Genomic DNA, 18,985 nt, shown 5'->3' with positions numbered 1-18,985 from the left:
CCACTGTGGAACACACTTTGGCGCGAGATTTGAACTCGCGCTAGAAACAAAACCGATAGAATGAAGTAAAGGCGCGTCCTGCCTCTTTTTCCGCTTTTGGTAGTACGTCTATAGATTTCGTTCTCGGCCCGGTCTCGAACGATGGACGAGCCACGGAGAGAGCGAGCTGTTACACGGCACTGAGCAAAAAACTAAAAGAAAAGAAAAGAAGAACGGCGCAGCTCTCTTCTGATCCGTGGTTCAACGGTTTTGCGATTCGTCGTCGTTGAAAATATGTCGTGTGTGGCGATGAGAAATATATCCGTTCAGGCGATGCAGCCGCCGGTAATACTGCCGTTCGGCCATAAACGTTCCAGCCGTTTTCTTTTATTGTCGAGACTGCCGTACAATGAAATACTGCTACTGCTACTTCTGCTGCTGTATTCTACCAGGCAAAGAAAGAATTTCATTCTCGGCGCGATCCGTACGATAAGCCGGTGACTCTAGTTCTCTCTCTTGTGCACGCGCACGGTGATCGACGGCGACCCGATCCTCACTTTAAGGCCGGTTAAAGGCGACTAAACTATTCGGCTCGTGCGCCTTCCATCTTCGGCGGGCATGCCCACCGCTACGGGACCCGGCGCCAGGGCCGTGCCACGCTGCACTGAACCCCACCCCACAGCCGCCGACACGCACTGCCTCCTATACACTGTAATATTTAACCGGCGTCGTATCGCTCGATAATCGCGCCGCTACTTAAGGACACACTTGGAGCTCTCTCATTCTGTCTTTCACGGCCGTACCCATGTAAGTACTATACGCTACTACTTACGAATAATTACCTTATCATCGCGTACAAATACGCGGTTATGATTAATGTCTTGTGATACGATAACACGCTGATCGACGCTCTCGAAAAGTTGAACAAGAATTTTTTCTTTTTTCTTTTCTACCTAGCTCGTCGTTTCATTGCCGGCACAATAACCAATGGTAAACGATCGTTGGTTTATCTACGGGTAAAAGAATTTTCCGCATATTTCCATGTTTACTTGCAGCAGTTCGCCGGAGGCTTTGTTGATAACCGATACGAGCGATTACTTTTGACGTATTGTTCGCTTCTTTTCCAAACGGGAGAATTATAGATGGAAATGGATATTTCTCAATTTCTTAGGTTATTTAAACGATGCAGAGAAACTTGAGAAATTTTGCACTTATCTTAAGAAAGAGAAACACGAATATATAGTAAAACGATGTTTGTTTTATCCAAAGCTCAAAATACAAGATATACACTTCGAAATATTAAAATTCACGTATTCTTCTATGAATTTCAATTTACACATCACGCGTACCCGTGAAATTCGTTCAAACTGCAAATTGGTACAGTAGATTCTAAGATAAAACGATCGTTATTTTCGACGGCCAAATACCGATCACCGTTTACCTTACGCTCACGTTAGACAGGTAGCGTTCTTTTGTACCACGTAGCAGCTGCTCGACTCGTGTAGTTGAGAGAATATGTTATGGTTTGATGTACGCCGTCTCGCATGAGTTTGTCATGGGAGAAATGTGGAGGCCACATGTGGAGCAGACTTGTGGTTGGCAACCTGTCGGAACCTGTACGGATTTAATACTACAACCAGTCGTGTAATATTAAGGATACTACACTGGCGACGCTCCCACAGTTATTATTCTTCGAGTACACCGACTGTACCTAGACGAATCTAACCGGCGAGGAGAGGCCTCTCATTCTGTCTTTAGAGAGAGGAACCCTTGTTGCTTTCTCGCCCAGTATTCGCGAAATTTTACCACCCTTCCGTATCCACCGACGAGTTAACTGGCGAACGGTAAATAAATCTGAGAAATCCCCGCTTCCGGGCCTTTATACGTAATCCGGTAACAACTTCCTCTCGGTACATTCAGTTTCAAGGCAGCTGAAACAATCATATTCCTGTTATTTCGCGTACGACGCGCGGCGGTTCGCGTTCTTTTAAACCGGCCTTACATAACGGCGCCGGAGTTTATTGAAAAAATAACGGGGAAACCTCGTTGCGTTGTTTGCATTAAGAAGTGTCAACTGTGTTTAATTCTGTTCGTCGTGATAACTTGGATAAAAAGACACTCGCGACGCGAACGATATTATCGATTACCGCGAAATTTGTCCCCTTTTTCAACACGATTCACGCGTCTCGAGGAACAATCTCATGAGCGGCCGCGCCACACGTAGGCAACGTTACTTTGCCCAATATTGCTTATTAACTTGGAGAGAAGTTTTGCACTCGGGACGCTCAGGAAGGCTGTTTGTAACGTATATATATGTACGTAGCCCTTGACACATAATGTTGTGCAATTCGAAGCAGCACGGAAAGCGTGGCTGATAGCGTCTCTCGTTACATCACATCCAGCATTAAGGGTTAGATTTATGGGAGGCTCCGATGAACCGAGATTATGGATCTCCTAGCTATTAGAATGGTACTATTATCGTTTACGTTGGTATCGAGCAGAGGGAGAGAGAGTAACAATGTTCTTTTTTTTTCTTTCTTCGGAACGCGTTAAAATTACAACATAGAGCTGAACAATTTCGTTAAATCTCCAATTCTAATCGGTCCAAGCATCGAACGTGTACGATCGTGCAGGTTTGATAAAATTCTGGTGCTAGCTACCTAACCTAACCTCAAAATTCACATCGATCTTTGCATATGAATAATTGTAACGAAATTTCCAGTACTGTTCTGCTGTGAAACTTAATTCTAGAATCTGATTTATTATTTCGAAGAAAATATTCGATATTGTTACTCGTTTATAGTTTCGTAGCAAGAGGAATGTTCGTTTTTATAGAATTTTATAAAATGTCCATCGATCCTGTTAAATTTTCAATCGATCGATGAAAATGTAGCGATAGGGTGCCGAGTCTGCGCGCTACGGTCATGAACGAGTTCGTGTGGGGGCCGCGCCCGCCCTATTCTCGTTGCCATAATGTTGCATATATTGCAGAAATTACGTCGTTTTGTTTACAGAAAGCTCGATCGTGCTTGTCCACGACGCTAATCGAAGCTATTCGACAAGTTCGAGCATCTGTCGTGGCGTACTTCAAGAGATTTTCGGCGTGGAACAGCGGCGTTGCGGACTATTTTTGGTCGCGCAGTATTGAGCGCTACGGTTGACGCGGCATCGACGCCTCAGTAACAGATTCGAACCGGTTGCGAGCAAGCGTTCTCGAGTAAATCAGTTTTCTCCCGGGAAAATTCACGAAACACCTTAGAACCATTTGTAAAAATTCTTTCAGCCTGTTTTATCCTTCGATAACACGTATAAACGGTATATTTATACTCGATTTAGCAAACACTTTTTATATACGTACTGTATCGCGTATAATATGTATAGTTTAGTTCTCGATCAATTTTTTTATCGTATTATTACGATCGATAGTGTAGAAAAATCGTGTTAGTTGGTAGTCGGTAATGAAAAATTGCAAACACTATTATTATTTATAGCGATTATTATTTATTTTCATTTTGTACCCAACACGTGTCTCAAAATAGTAATAAATATTGAGAAATATCCACGTATTACGGAACGTAAATACCGCAGGAGGAAATAATAAATATAGCACAGCTACTTTCTGACTTTACACGTTAAAGTAAACTCATTACGGTGAATAATTTTTTCGTGAATGACCCTGAACAGGTTTTACTCCTATTTCACGCCGGTTATTTATGTATAGATACACGGTTGAGAAAAAAAAAAAAAAAGAAAGGAAATAAGTATCTATGGCGTTCTATTAGTAACGTCTCGCAGGAAAGAAGGAAAGTAAAGAACCGATAAGCAGCTGGATGTCAGATAAGGAAATTTGAAGATTTTTCTTCTCGGTTCGTCTTTCGGTTCGCGCTCTATTGAGTCTTCGCCTATCTTCGCGCCCCACCGTCGATTATTTGAACCATCGGTTCGAGGAGTGTACAAACTTATGGTGTAGCGGTACCGATTGACGAGTAAAAAATAAACTTTCTTAATAAATGTATATCGTTACTTCAAAGCATTTGTTTTTTTTTTTTTTTTTTTTTTTTTTTGAACATTTTCATCGACAAGTAATTTTAGGCTTCGTTCCTATAGTTATGTACTGGGTAAGTACATGCATATGTTTCATTAAGTGAACTGTTTGATTATCCGAACCACCTCAGTCCCAATTGGTTCAGATAACTGACGCTCTACTGTATACACATGTATACGAGAGGGAGACTGTAAAAACTCACCCTCGGAGAGTTGGTGTTCGCGGATGTCGAAAAAGGTAGCGGTATCGAGGCAAAACAGCGCGTGGTCGATCGACGTCTTGAAAATAAGGACGTTCGCGTTAATGGCGATGAAATTTTTGTAAATATTGACGCGAAGTGGTCAAGCGCACGTCGGGTATTTCAAATCCGAGCCGAGGAGTGGATTTAAAAGCAACGCTTTGTTTAGACTAGAGCCGTCAATAAGAAGGCGGCAAGGAGGCAGATCATTCTTGACAGTTCACACTCGAGTGGCTCGTACGGAAGCAGCGCGGCATTCGACCTCTAAAGTCAGTTCGAAACTCGATAAGTTTGAAAATCGATCAAGTTTCAGAGGTTGCGAAATCGTTCGCCTTCGGGAACCAGCGAACAGCTAATCTCACAGAAATCTGACTTTTCTGTCAACCTGACTTATGAATTCGTTTTGCACGGAGAAACCAACTGGCAACATTCTCGCACGCACTCGGTCGAATTGGATTTTTCATTGTTTCACCGGAATTATACTGTGTATCATTTGTTTAGTTGCTGCTAACGATGAAATTAGGTAATGCTGTGTTTGGAATGAAGAAAAGGATAAAGAAATGTAAAATTCGAAGAAATGGAACTTTCTATGCTTTACGCTAACGCCTATTATCAGTAAAATCTTTAGTAGAAAGTAAACTAAGGTATAAAACGACGGGAAATATTTGCTAGACATAAAAAGGTAAATATTTACATTGTACTACTTTCTATTTAACACAAAATATCCAACGTGTATAATGTACTGGGTGAACCGCATAACGTGACTAGCTCGATTATTTCCGTTGTTAGCGATCCAAACGAAATACTTTTTTATCGTAAGTGATACGGTTTCGAAGGATCTTCGAAGTGACGAAATTTGATTTTTTTCTCAGCCTTCTTTTAAATAAGTTTTCAAGATCATTTCCAACTTTTTCATTCAGCTACGTTCAGTATCGCTCAGCTTGTACAAAATCACTTTTCGCCTAAGTGTTATTATACAAAAGTATCATTATTATGCTCCTTGAATTTTTCTTACGCATGAGAAATTTTATGGTAACCTGAAAAATTAAAGAGAAAAAAAGCTTGGAAGAAATTTAATATCGTCACCTCGAAGATTTATCGAAACTGCATATTATGAAAATGATAAAGATGGTCACGTTATGAGTTTCACCATAATAAGAAAAATTGTTCAAACAACGAAGATCGTGTATTGGAAGAAACGAACATTTGCCGAATATTTTATGCTAAATAAACCAGGAAGCTGACGCTTCGAGCGAAAAGTGGACCAAAAAATTACAAACAGGAAGAGTCTCTCTGTTTAACATAAAGGGATCACGCGAATAGTTATACAGGCTGGTTCTAAACCGTTCTCGTATTTTGAAAACCACCGTGACGACAATGCAGAATTTCTCTCGGCAGTTTATCCTGGAATCCTCCACGCTCTCTACAATGGTTTCGAATATTTTAAGGAAAATTTGCCAGCAACAGGACATTGACACAGTGACATTTACTTTCCGACCACGCTTTTCATTTTTCCTTCACCATTCATCGTCAGCGCTAGGCAAACGCGCGTTTGCCTATTTTCCACCGAAAAGAAATATCTCTTTCTTCTTTGTAAATCCGTGTTTCTTTATACGTTTATGTATATTACTTTTCGACCGTGAAACGTGAAAAATAACATTTTTGGGAGACAGTCGAGCTTCGTCAACGTTGAATCAATATTCTTCTCAGTTCTGCAAGGTGCATCAGATTACTTGAAGAAGAAAAACAAGCAATATTTACTCGGTGCAAAATGCACTTTTTCAATTCTCAGTTTACTTGTTCGGTACTGTCGTTATCAGATGTGAAACTAACAAGTCAACGTGACAATTTTTATACACTCGTACGTGGAAATCGTTGATCGATTATCACACAAAAAATCAGTGCATAGCACTAACAAACACTGAAGAAAATTATTGTAAATCTAAATCTTACTGTATACCAAATGTATCTTATTTTTATTATTAAACACCATTCTCGTTTCGCAAGAACTGGAAATGAAAAAAGTTATTAGCAAAATGGAAAAGATTTCTACTCTCTCTCTCAAATTTTCTATTACACCTGAGAAAACAATTTTCTTCGCTCTATTCGAGGATCTCCAACTCGTGTCACGTTGTCACTGATCGATCAATGATCTTATAGAACTGAAAACGAAAAAAGTTACCACCAAAATGGCAAAGATTTCCACTATCTATCTCGACCTCTGAATTTTTCTATTACATACTCCTGAGAAAACAACTTCCTTGGCTCTATTCGAGGATCTCCAACTAGTGTGACGGTGTCGCTGATCGATCAACGATCTTACCTTTCGACTGATAGCCACGGAGAGTCTATAAGCGACCGACCTTTCGACCAAGCGAAAGGATATTGAAAGAGTTGAACCGTGTCGACAAATCTCTCAGAATCGTCTCCCTCTTTCCAGGCAACTATCTGTCGGTGCATATCCTCGCAGTGCAATGGCGCAGCCAAAGAGAGAAGCCACGAGCAACCAGCGTACCTTGATGGATTATTCGGAACGCGTGTTTGACAGTACCGTAACGACATTCCAACTCTTTCTTTCCACGCGTCCTGCGAAGATTATGCACCGCAAAAAGGACGCTGGACGTTTTTATATCAATTTACGAGACGAATCGTCGCGGCTGGGTTAATTGACAGGTAGATTATGTAGTTGACGATGCATCGTGAGGCTTGTCGACGAATCTCTGCTTACTCTTTATACGATTCTAGAGGAGAATTTGTCTGGCTTCGTATATTACATTATATTTCCGGTGAAATTGCTGCGTAGATTTTCTTCATTTATTGCACAGCAGAGTGTTGTGCATTTTTCTATACATATACGATAATGAAAGGAGTGCTTGTGTTATTAATTTCGGCTAAACGTGCCTAATTGACTTCGTCACTGTAATGACCCATCGGTTACGAAACGTTGATTCATATTATCAGGTGTGTGTGTATGTACATATATTAATCGATTCACGACGAGAAGGATCATTTTTTAAGCAAAAACGTACATATGTTTCCAAATTTCAATTTTTATTTATTATTACGAATTCGATAAAAATAAACAAAAAAAAAAAAACCAGTCGTATGTCCATTACGACAATGCGTTGTAAAAACGAGAATTCGAAGCAGACAGCAAACAAAATTCTCCAAGCAAAAACGTACATTACGTATGACACTTCCAGCTTTCAATTTTTATTTATCATTATGAACTTCGTGTCCTTACGTTTTTGATAAAACATTTTTTAAAGAACCAGTCGCATGTCTGTTCCGACAACGAGCAGACTTTATTTCGTTAAAAAAGAACATTCTCAAAGAGATTGCCGAGAGAAAAAAATTCGTAGTACACCTTCAATTTTAGTACAAAATCCAGCTTACGTCGAGAAAAGAACGGACCGACGGCAAAGTAGTCTTCGATTTATCGAGATCGGTGCCTGCGAACGAGACGAGACGAGGCGAAAGAAAGACAAGAGTCTTTTCCGCTCTCGTGCATACACAAGAGATCGGTTCTCTGTGAGAGACGAAAAAGCCCAAGATCACGTCCCTGAAGAAACTGTGCCACGTGTTTCAAGCGGCACCTCGCTGTAATACAACAGCGGTGTGTTCTTAGTGGCCTCTGCCTCGAAACCGAACTCTCCGTGCACAGAAAACGATTCTGATTCCTTTCATTCATTAAACCGCGCTCGCTGTGAGTGCACTGACTGACAGCAATAAGTATCCTCCGCCACGGCGGACGGAAGATAGTGAAAGGTAGAGGCGGAGGAGGACGCGCGTGAGTATAGTGGGAGGCCGGTCTGGTTGCCGCATGCGCGCCTCTACACACAGAGGCAGGCACACACGTACAAACCCTGTTCCCACTTCTCCGAGCCACCTTCTTCGTCGATCCTTCTCGCTCTGACGTTTTTCTCTTTGCCGCGCCGTCTCCCCCTGGTCCCCGTTCGCCCATCTTCTCTACTCGCTTTTTCCTCAGGCGGCCTCTTTCTCCTCTTCTTCCTTCGCACCTCTCTTCTTTCCGCCATCTCGTGTGAATAACCGACTGGCAGATGACCGCGCGCAAGCAAGGTCAACCGGCGTCTGCCTCCACCCAGGAGATTTGCCAGCGGTGACGTCATCGGATACGTCGATCCTTGGAGCGTGTGGATCTTACGCGAATTTGTGCAATCGCGTAACCTTTGATTCACCGACCGTCCCCCGCTGTCTTTCTACAACGGAAGCTGCCGCAGCCTCGGAATGCATGCGAATGACGGCCGGCCTTTGTTCCGGCAGACTGAAACGCGCGAACGCAAGTCTACAGAATTTCATTCTATTTTTGTGCCACTCCCTCTCTCTCTCTCAGTTGTTTTTTTTTTTTGGATTCGATAGATAGTGGTCAGTTTGAAATTTCTTTTGTTGGTAGAAGCTTTTGTTCGGTGTTGAAAATATGTCTCGATGTATGTGGGTGTGATTAGGTAGCAGACGAACGTTGAAGTATGTTTCAAGTGATGCTTTGAAATTTGCAAATTGAAAAATGATGTTTCGTTACTAAGTTTCATGGAATTTCGACATGTTCAGGAGGATTTGATCCATATCGAGTGTTGCTCTTACATGTTTTCCGATGTGACACACCGATGACCACATTGTTCTATAGTATTCTATGGAAAAACGCGTATATTTAAGAGCTGAACAGATTAGAATTGAACTATAAAATTGCGAATTTTGCTGTCGTCCTGAAAGTGTTAACGCTGAGCTAGCCGTGAAACTGAGGTAACGATACTAGATCGATGTAACTGCTGAATAAGTTAGAATATTTTCATTTATTTTCACGTAAAGAATTATAACAAAATATACATGAAAATAAACGTTTCGTTCCAAAAAATCACCGAGTGGGAAGCCACAAAAAAATTTTCTCTGGAAATTGATTTTCTCGAAAACGAAATCTCGTATGAAAAAATGTCATTCCTCTGTTTCGACTTATTTTTGCACGTAGAATCACCCCCTTTCCGGTTGTAGACAGTAGAACACATAAATTTCAATGTATTTCAGAATTATCGTCGTTTCTATCAAAGTAGATGAAAGTGTTGAAAAAGACTGTGCCGATCGTTTAAATTTCAAGGGAAATTTTACAGGCAAATTGCTGCCGTGGCGTTTGGCCACGACGAAACTCTCCGTTGATAGTTTCCTCGGGTCGCATGTTAATTGTTAGCGCCAGGCTAGCGGGAGGGATTTGCTTCCTTCTCGTTCGAGTGGCTTTTCAATTGTTCTGCTAACGAGCAGCCAAAATACGATGGAGCGAGCCCTAACTCGTGTAAATGCCCTCCCTGTGAGGCATGAATTCAACGTGTCTCGAGGAAGCTTTTAGTTGATCTTTCATGCAGATACAGATACTGTGCTTCCTTATTCAAAATGAAAATTTTCCACGAATAAAATCATAAAAATTGAATTTATTTAAGGAATTACTCGATTGACAAATTTTTATATAAATTTATTGCTAAAAATTTTGCGTATGAATACTTCAAGCCATAGTGAAGCACTATAAATTCTTTTCCATAAAAATTTTCAAATTTAGGTCCGCAACAATTTTCAATATGTTTCACATACCGCTTTCTATAAAGAAAAATGAAACAAAACAATCAGTTCCTTCGATAATCACGCGTCAAATTTTCACCTTTTACCAAAGATTTCCCAGCAATCGACGAGTCCATAGACTAACAATTACACTAAAGCAATTACATCGTACAATCATCTGAAACGCCACGTTGGTCTAACAGCGTGCATAAATTTGATTGCACTTCGTTCTACAAAATCCTCTGCCCGCTAAATCACCCCCCAATATAGTAAATCTGAGGATACTTGGTGTACACTCCTATAAGAGTTACAATGATTTATTTGGTGGAATACAGTTACCTGGTGGAATTTCCGCGTGTGCTCACGCGCGGAACATTTTAAAGACGCTAAACGAAGTACGAAAGATCGTACCTACAGGTCGTGAATTTTTCCCGGTTGGTCCGTGGTGGCCACAGGTACCTTTCTTCGACCTAACGGTACAAGGTACTAAGGAGTACCCGCAATAAATCCTTTTACTACCTCGGGATTAGGTGGTAGCGTTCACACAGCGCCTAGCATAGAAGGTAGCCCCGGCGGTCGAGTTTGCTCCTTTTACTTGTTAGTGGGTGTCTAACATAAACTTGAATGTGCAATTTTCGTTTAAACGACTGGACGGTAACACCTCCTCCGGTTCGTAGAAATTGCCGACCCATTGAAAATCAACAGAACCTTGTGTTTGTCTTTCGTCCCGAGGCGTGGTCCTCGGTGATTTTCTGCATTTTCGAATTTTTCTGTTCCCGAGACAATGGACGAATTCTGAAACGTTACAGAATGTTGCTCGATTGCTGACTATTTCAAATGGATCAAGTCGATGTGTTCTTATTATGCGGGTAGCTTAGTAGGTTTAGTTGTTTCGGTGAATATGGAATCGTTTTGGTTTTTATTCATTTATTTCACAATATTTATTATTACTTTGTGATGGTAATAATTAGACATCAACACAGAGTGAAATACGTTTTGCAAACTTAAAATTAAAAAATTACTTCAACATCAGAAGAAAATTGTTCAAATTAAGGCTACTTCGAGGAATTTTTTAAGCAATTGTTAACAAAGTAATTTTCTTTCTTGGAAGTGTAAAGTTCCATAAAAGTGTAAGCAAAACACGAGATATTGTGTCATATGCATATACCCTTTTTTACGAAATCACGTTTTACGACCGTGCCCAGACGTTGGATAAAGTACGGATAATCGATCTCGATGATTTGCAGTATTGCAAGTGTCTGTCGGTATCGAGAGGAGTATCGGCAACAAAATATTTTGCCATTAAGAGTGTAAAAAAGAGGAGCGGACAAAAGCAGAGCGTAATGAAAGAAAAGGATCGGTGCGTTCAGTATGAAATCCTTCGAGGAAAAGAATAAAGCCTTGTCATGGGGAATAATTCTTTTCTCAACAGGTGATTGATGTTACAATACCCTGATTTTCAAGCCACGTTTTAACACGAAACTGTACGCGGTGCAATGTTTAATCACTTCTTTCGCGAACAATAGTTACCCCACATTTTTCACTCGGCACTTTCGTTTTGTGCAGGCCTCGAAGCTCCGTATTTCCAGTTCTTCGATCGAAATTACAGTCGAAAAGTAACGATTCTTTGCTGCCACTTCGTTATTTCATTTCGTGAAAATTGAGAATGAAGAATTTAAAAATTCGCCCAAACAGTGTTACGATTATTACCGTTATTAACGTTTCTGCCAATGCAAGATGTAAGACGAGGCAAAAGGAAGGAAAAATTATAGTTCTCCAAGATAGTTTCAAGCGCGAAGAACTAACATCTATCTTGATAAGCGAAACAGGTATCTCTTTTGCATGCTGATGCGCGATTTTACAATTTCTCGCTTACGATGAAACGTTGCAAAGGAAAATGTGCTGAAATTTTTTGCACGCCGTCAACAAGACTTCACCGACACACCCTGTACGGTTTGAAGAATTCACGTGTTGCGAAATTCCGCGAAAAGAATCGCCGCTAATCGTGTCGCTTATCTTCGCATTATAACCACTTGTCCGAAAATAAAGTTTCAAGGTAATGTCAATCGCACGTGTTAATTGAAGTAGCGTTTCGAATTTAACGATAGCCCCTCTCGTATCGTTTCACTCTTCATTTCTACCCTACATTTTCTCGTCTCTTTGAATTCATTCATGAAAATATTAAACACGCAGCTGAGCAGCCTTAAATACCCGAATTTCGACCGAAAATACGATCGGACACATGTTTGACGAGTATTGAATAATATTTGTCGAAACTCTTGGAATCGATGCATCGATAGCAGTGAAAAAAAAGGGTCTCAGGTGATAAAACGACGACGGTCAACCGGTAATCTCGATTCGAGCCTAACAAACTTTTAGAAGGTTTCCGCGATAATGGTGTTTAGGCTTCTATTTAAACTTTAAAGCCAAGTAGAACTGCCCAATCTATATCTTTTTCTGAGAAACCGGCGTCGTCATATCTTTCGTTGACTGTCGATTTATTTAATACACTCTACAGGAATCTTTGTTTGATCTAGATCGACGACGAAAATACATTTTATTTGGCGCCACCGATGGATTTATATATATTTTAATTTCGAATTTGATAGACATCTGAACGCTACCGGTCTTCCTTTATCTTCCTTTTTATCGAAAGTAGAAATTTCTTGCTACTTCGTTGCTATCTGTCACGAATAGAGATATGAAAAAGGGAGGTTTTTGTTAGGAATACTGAAATTTTTTCAAATATTCGATCAATTAGCACATGATTTTTGGATTAACCCTTTCTCTAGATTTTAATACTTAACCCTTTGCACTCGAGGGCTTAAAATTTGTATTCAAACTCGAGGGCTTCGCTATGGAGACAATGCAAATAATTTTCAGTTCATAACATAAGGACAAAGACAAATCGTAAAATAATAATAATAATCGTAATAATTTTATAATTTTTTGTTTTTTTATATATTATAACATTTGTATCCATAATCAATTAAAGAAACAATAACATACAACAATGACTTTTCTTTTAGTACAGGAGACAATGCAAATAATTTTCAGTTCATAACATAAGGACAAAGACAAATCGTAAAATAATAATAATAATCGTAATAATTTTATAATTTTTTGTTTTTTTATATATTATAACATTTGTATCCATAATCAATTAAAGAAACAATAACATACAACAATGACTTTTCTTTTAGTACACATATCATTTACTTATATGTGAATATGATCTTTCCACTGAAATTGCTTCGAGTTGCTGGTAATATGAATGAAAAATAACTTCGAGTGCAAAGGGTTAAATGTGTGGCAGAAGGCAAATTTTTAACCGTGCCTGCAAAATTTACTGTTTTGGCCGTATTGTTTTAAAATTCGGTTTATTAAATTAAGATGGAAGTGCATAGAAGATCAAAATAAGTATCAAAATAAAGTAAAACTGCACCAAAAGGCTTCGACAGTATAGTGTGAGCAAAATTTCAAAATGCCCGTAGGCTCCAATATCAACGAGAGGGTTAAAATTACTTCAAAATTGAGAAACACGTCTGTTCCTCGGTCAACATTGCAAATAATCATTCTAGACACAAGTAACACCTAAACTAAGTAAAACATGCATAACCGTCTCAAGAAACAATCAGCTGCCCAAACACTTGGGAAGGAGCGTTAATTTTTCATATTTCAAACCCTTTTTCCACTATATTACCTCTCTGACCTTACTTTGCACATTTCGTATCAGTCAATTTCGCAAACAAGTCGTCAAATCGGAGTCTACACAGCCCTTGCAATGTCAATTGTCGGGTAGAAGTGAAGGGTCACAGTTCAGCACTTCACTTCAGCGAAGATGTTTACTTCGCGACAGTTCAACGACCGGAACGGAGAGTGTGATCCAAGAACACAGGCTTCGCGAAGCAGGCGCAGAAAAGTTTTTTCCAAAACTCGTCCCCGGAGTTGCTCCGAGAAGAGGCACTGGCTGTGGACGAGCTTGGGACGCGGCAAAATGGTGGCGAGTAGAGAGCGTTCCTCTGCGAGGCGGAACTTCGTCATCGGCTCGGAGATTCGACAAGTGTGTTCCCGCTCGAGTATCGTCCGAAAGAACGAGCGAAAGCCAAGCATGCCGGCGTAGGCCACCATAAAAGTGTCGAGCAACGCCCCGAAGTGTCACTTCAGAGACACACCATCCACTCGAGCCTGACGAGAGAGGGTCGAAACCGACAGAGTTTCACCGGAGAAAGAGAGAGAGAGAGAGAAGGCACACAGTTGGGCCTGATTTTTTTACCCGAAGTTGCAGCCACATGTCGCGTCATAAATCTCGAAATAATCGTTCCTCGGTCCATTGAGATTCGATGACGCTTCTCTGCTTCGTCTCTCGAGCATCCGGGAATCAGGTAGATGGTTCTGGCCGCAAGGTTACCGTGTCTCAGGCATCCGAGGGAATACCGAGAAAAAGGGTTCCCGAATTTCGCAACGTCCCGGCCTCGGATATGAGGTTCATTCGGTGGGACCGAACGGGAAGAGTAATGGGGGCTCTCTATGGTGAATAAGCGCCGTCTTGGAATCGTGGTCCGCGCAACAGATCGTCTGTTAAACTTTCGAATCGTAGGAGATCTGGCTGTTTGAGATTTTTCGTAGGGATGCCCGGTAATTAACCCCTTTTTCGGCCGATCGATCGATTTATCACGTTCGGTACCGTACGACCGATTTTCGAGTGTTGTTATTAACCGGGTTTTGAAGGAATCTTTCGGATTTCGAAAGTTACGGGGAAAATTATATTTGAAAACCTTTTTGGTGAAATATGAAAGATAATTTCTACCTTTTCAAACCTGTTCGATATCTTTAAATCATCGTTGTAGCCATTTTTTCAACAACTTGATCATTTTCAAATATGTAGATATCATCGAAGAGTATCACGTATCGCGATAATCGTCGGTTAATAGAAATCACAAATAGGAATTTCGCATAACGAGGTGGACACAGACAATCACGAAGGTAATCTCGTATAGAATTACGTTCTATCTATTCGGCGCCGCTTTCCAAGAAGGGCTGCCAAATTCCACGGCGAATCGGCCCACGGAGAAAAGGGATCTTGTACGCGCGTTCCCAGAAATACCTTTCTTCTTCTACTTTTTCGACTATTTAACTTGGCCGCTTTCTATCGGTAGACACCGTGTAATACGCAACGCGTGGTGGGCCAGGTAGTCGACGATAAGGTAATTAAACATTCCGAAAGGATTTCGTGGGTGCTTGACACCCATCTCGTACCCACGAGTCGAGGCTTCCAGCGAAAATTGTAGATTACGTTCACCGCTGCTCGAGATCCGTCCACATTTTCTGGGACAATAAATCTGTGAAATCTGCGAACGATTGATAACGGTCAGATAAAAGAAATTTCTCTGTTACGTTCGAGTTCGTACAAATTGTACGGTAATTTTCACATCTCTTTACCCTCTTTCTGCTGTTATTCCGATTGGTCTCGTTTTTATGTTAATCGCCGGTGTAGTAAGAAAGGTAAATAAATAAACAAAAACAGGTTTATTTATTTTGTTTGAAATTGCAAGTTCAGGTGTCTTTTTTCTTTGTCAATAGACAGGAAAGAGGAGATCACGATTTTGTTTGTCTTCTATAACAAAGTTGATAATGTTGCAGGAAAAATACACGTTTGATGGGTAAATGTTATCTCTCGAGGTTTATCCATGTTTGATAATGTTCCGAATAGTTTCTTCTTACGATCGATCCTCTGTATCGGATCGAACAGGGAGATAGGATCTCTGCAATCAGAGATATTTTTTGGTAATGGAAACTCCGATATTTGTAACGTCGATTCTTACATATTCCGATAACGCTGGCAATATGAATAGAACATTTCACAGGAGATGTGACTTATTTTACATCTTACTCACTTTTGTCCCCTTAAAAAAGTGTTTACAGCATTTTATTTAAAAAATGCTATTCCAAGATTGCGAACAAATAAACTCGAATCTACAGTTGGAAAAACGCAAACGAGAGTGAGAAAAACGAACTCGCTATACACTTACTTAAAGGTATTCGATAAACAAACATTTGACGTTCGTGTAAAAAAGAATTATTTGAATATGCAAACATATTCGATGTATTGGTGTATCGTGCGCGATATCGAATTAAATATGTATCGTAAAGTAAATACTCGAAGGACGAGAATTGAAGTCTCTCTTCCAATGTCAATTGCCTGGCTGATAATTTCACAAATGTCACGACACTTCTCGAAGTAACGTCTTCTAAAGCAATCCTTAATATTCCTTATCTCTACGAACACGCGTGGAATATAAATATCGCGAATGATGTCTTCTTTGATTATTCTACCGTAGTGATGGAAAAATTTGACACACTTTCAGTCAGGCTTAAATATCAGACAACGTTACCACACAGATAACATTCTTTTCAAATTTTCCTGTCACCTGCGTCCCGTTACACCTACACAATCGTGTTCGTACACCCTGCCAATCATATCCACATCTTTCGCTTCTTCTCCCTCTGACCGAGTAACGAGGAAGCGATTACACTACTAGAGACCATCTCAATTGTACCACCGAGACACACGTACATTACGTATATTGTACCGTAACTGACAGTCGGCCCCGTAATAATCGACGCTAATAAAGTACCGTCCGCGCCGAATTACATCAAAGGGATTTCTCGTTCCTTCTGTTGCACGATATCGATTACGATCGTCTCCATTTCTCTCTCTCTCTCTCTCTCTTTTCTTCTCCACCCGCCCTGCTAATAAGGATCTCCGGGAACCACTTATTTTATTACAGAACGCACACACTCACGCAAACACACAGATATACGAGATGGTACCACTTTGCTTCTCGTGCTGACCTTCGTCCTATTAAGGCATAAATTACTTTAAAGCCCCAGAGCCCGTGGGTAAGGTTTCTTCTCGGCATTTCGTTCACTGACTTTTTCTCCAGGGCCACAGGGCTCAGGCTACTTTTTGGAGAAAGAGGACACGATATCCGACACGGACGAACCCCTTCCTCTTCTTTCGGAACGTGGGGAAAAAAGCAAATGGAGCGGCGATGGTCGAGGGTGCACCACCCCGAGAAATTGTCGCTTTACGACGTTTCCATAAATATCGCGGCGTGACCGTGGAGAATAAACGCATTCACTCGTCGGCGTGACATTATTTATCACCACCGGGGTAAAGTAGCGGTGTACTCGAAACAACTTTCATACCCGTACTTGAGCTTTCTCGGAAAGCACCCCGGTGAGCACGACGACGACGACCGTCGGAGAAAGCGTCTCTCTCCGCCTTGTTTTTTCGGCCTTGCGTTCGGCCTGATTTTACGTAACAGGCGTCGCTCTGTCAATCGCCGAAGAGACGACCTCCGATCCGATTTGCTGCACGAGCCTCGATTAAAATGCAATTAAGATTTTGGGTCGTTTCGTCGATCTTAATGTAGATTCTGTGTATTCTCGTGCTTTTTCCATTGTTTTTATTCGGCACAGTAGGACACTGTGTGACGCGGTCAAAAAGTTTCTACTGTCTCCGTATAACGCGATTAAAAAATTTCTACTGTCTCCATGCAACGTGGTTACAAAATTTCTACCGTCTCCGCATAACGCGGTCAAAAAGTTTCTGCTGTCTCCATGTAACGCGGTAAGAAAAGAAAAGAACATACAAATTGCGAATCTGGAATTTTGGAATTTTGCGTTAATTAAATTTGGCCCAAAACGCGATGTCGGTGGAACTTAATTTCTGTTATATTTCCCGCGTCTTAGGAGGTCCTGCTGTAGTAGGAACGATCAACTTTACATTTCTTAGCTGAGGAACTGCTTCGAATAAATACGAAGATGTTAATCAGATTGTACCACTTCGTTAACAAATTTTCTGATACAATTTTCATTCGTGTATTCTACGCGGGATTCTTTTACGCTAGAAAAATTCTCATGAAATGGTAAAATGTTCAAACTTAGTAATTTAAATTAACCTATCAGTGTGGATCGAAAGGCAGCCGCCACTTTCATCCGACAAAGTAATTGCCAGAAGAAAATCCGTCACACGGAACCAGTTACTCTGGAAGGAGGCCGAAAAAGGAGACAAGAGAGCGGCAGAGATCCATGGAAAAGTTCACGAGTTGCCAAGAGATAAGAGAAGCGATCAGTCACTATCTTGGCCCGGCTTCTGATTTTGCCAATTAAACAGTCGCAGACAGGCTTATTATCGTCGAGATGCATAATCTCGCGCCGCAGCGTCGAGCGTGTCTCGACCAATCCCGTGGTAGAAATCGATTCGCATGATTCCGAATCAGAGGCGGGCAAGAGCGTGAGAGGCAGCTGTTGAGATCACGAGACCAGTCATCGATACGATAGGGAGGATCTGTAACTTCGATGTTGCCGGAGATTTGAACGGCAGAGAATTTTCGGGAACGAACCAGAAGTGGACGAAAAGCGTGTGTTGGAACGAAAGTGGGATTTTTCTCTGATAATCGACGACCTTCTTGATTAGCCCTAATCTTTCAGAAAGTAATAATTCAACTACAAGTAGACGGTATCTGGTTTTACACTGAAATACACCGACGAGAGACGATAACACAGGTTAACCTACTTTTTCGGGGACCAACTGCCTGTTAGATCGTTCGAGTATTCCGATTTCGTCGAATGGTGGGGATAAAGGGAGTATTGTGCGTTTAGTGTGGTAGCATTTTCGATGTTTCATCGCTATTTTATGGACAGTGTGAATTTTTTACAGGAATGAAGAAACAGTGATCATGTAAATGGTAATATAATCGATGAATGGTGAAGTGTTAATTAGGACCGATGAGGATATTACGTTGAACTTGTGCGATAGGTTCCTTTGTTGTCCAGCTGTCAGAAATTGGACGGATGTTCAATTCAGATTTTGATCTTCGAAATGTTTTTTTATTGTATTTCTGTAAGGGACACGAGAGAAATGTATGATTACATACGCTACCGGCCAAAAGTTTGGAATCATCTTCCAGTTTTCATCAGTACTGAATCTGCTACTAATTTTTCATAGACTTGATATTGATATTGTGGAGATAAGTAGCAATTTGAACGATAAAAAATTCGTTAAAAAATTCTCAAAGCTGCTGACTTTTTTCTGGGAATTTTTGTGTAACTTGCAGTGCACAGTGATTCCAAACTTTTGGCCGGCAGTGTAT

General features: G+C 40.8%; 1 protein-coding gene across 1 annotated transcript; it reads right to left on the bottom strand.

Moving 5' to 3' along the window:
* Positions 1-13,380: 13,380 nt before the first annotated feature.
* LOC108576521 lies at positions 13,381-15,043 on the bottom strand. The gene is given in 5 exon segments (XM_017939532.1): positions 13,381-13,401; positions 14,101-14,176; positions 14,178-14,236; positions 14,239-14,352; positions 14,963-15,043. Coding segments are annotated over 5 exon segments (351 nt in total).
* Between the last annotated feature and the right edge of the window lie 3,942 nt (positions 15,044-18,985).

This window comes from Habropoda laboriosa, unplaced genomic scaffold (assembly GCF_001263275.1).
Source record: "Habropoda laboriosa isolate 0110345459 unplaced genomic scaffold, ASM126327v1 scaffold411, whole genome shotgun sequence".
NCBI classification, from domain to species: domain Eukaryota; kingdom Metazoa; phylum Arthropoda; class Insecta; order Hymenoptera; family Apidae; genus Habropoda; species Habropoda laboriosa.
This window is presented reverse-complemented; position numbering and strand designations above follow the sequence as displayed.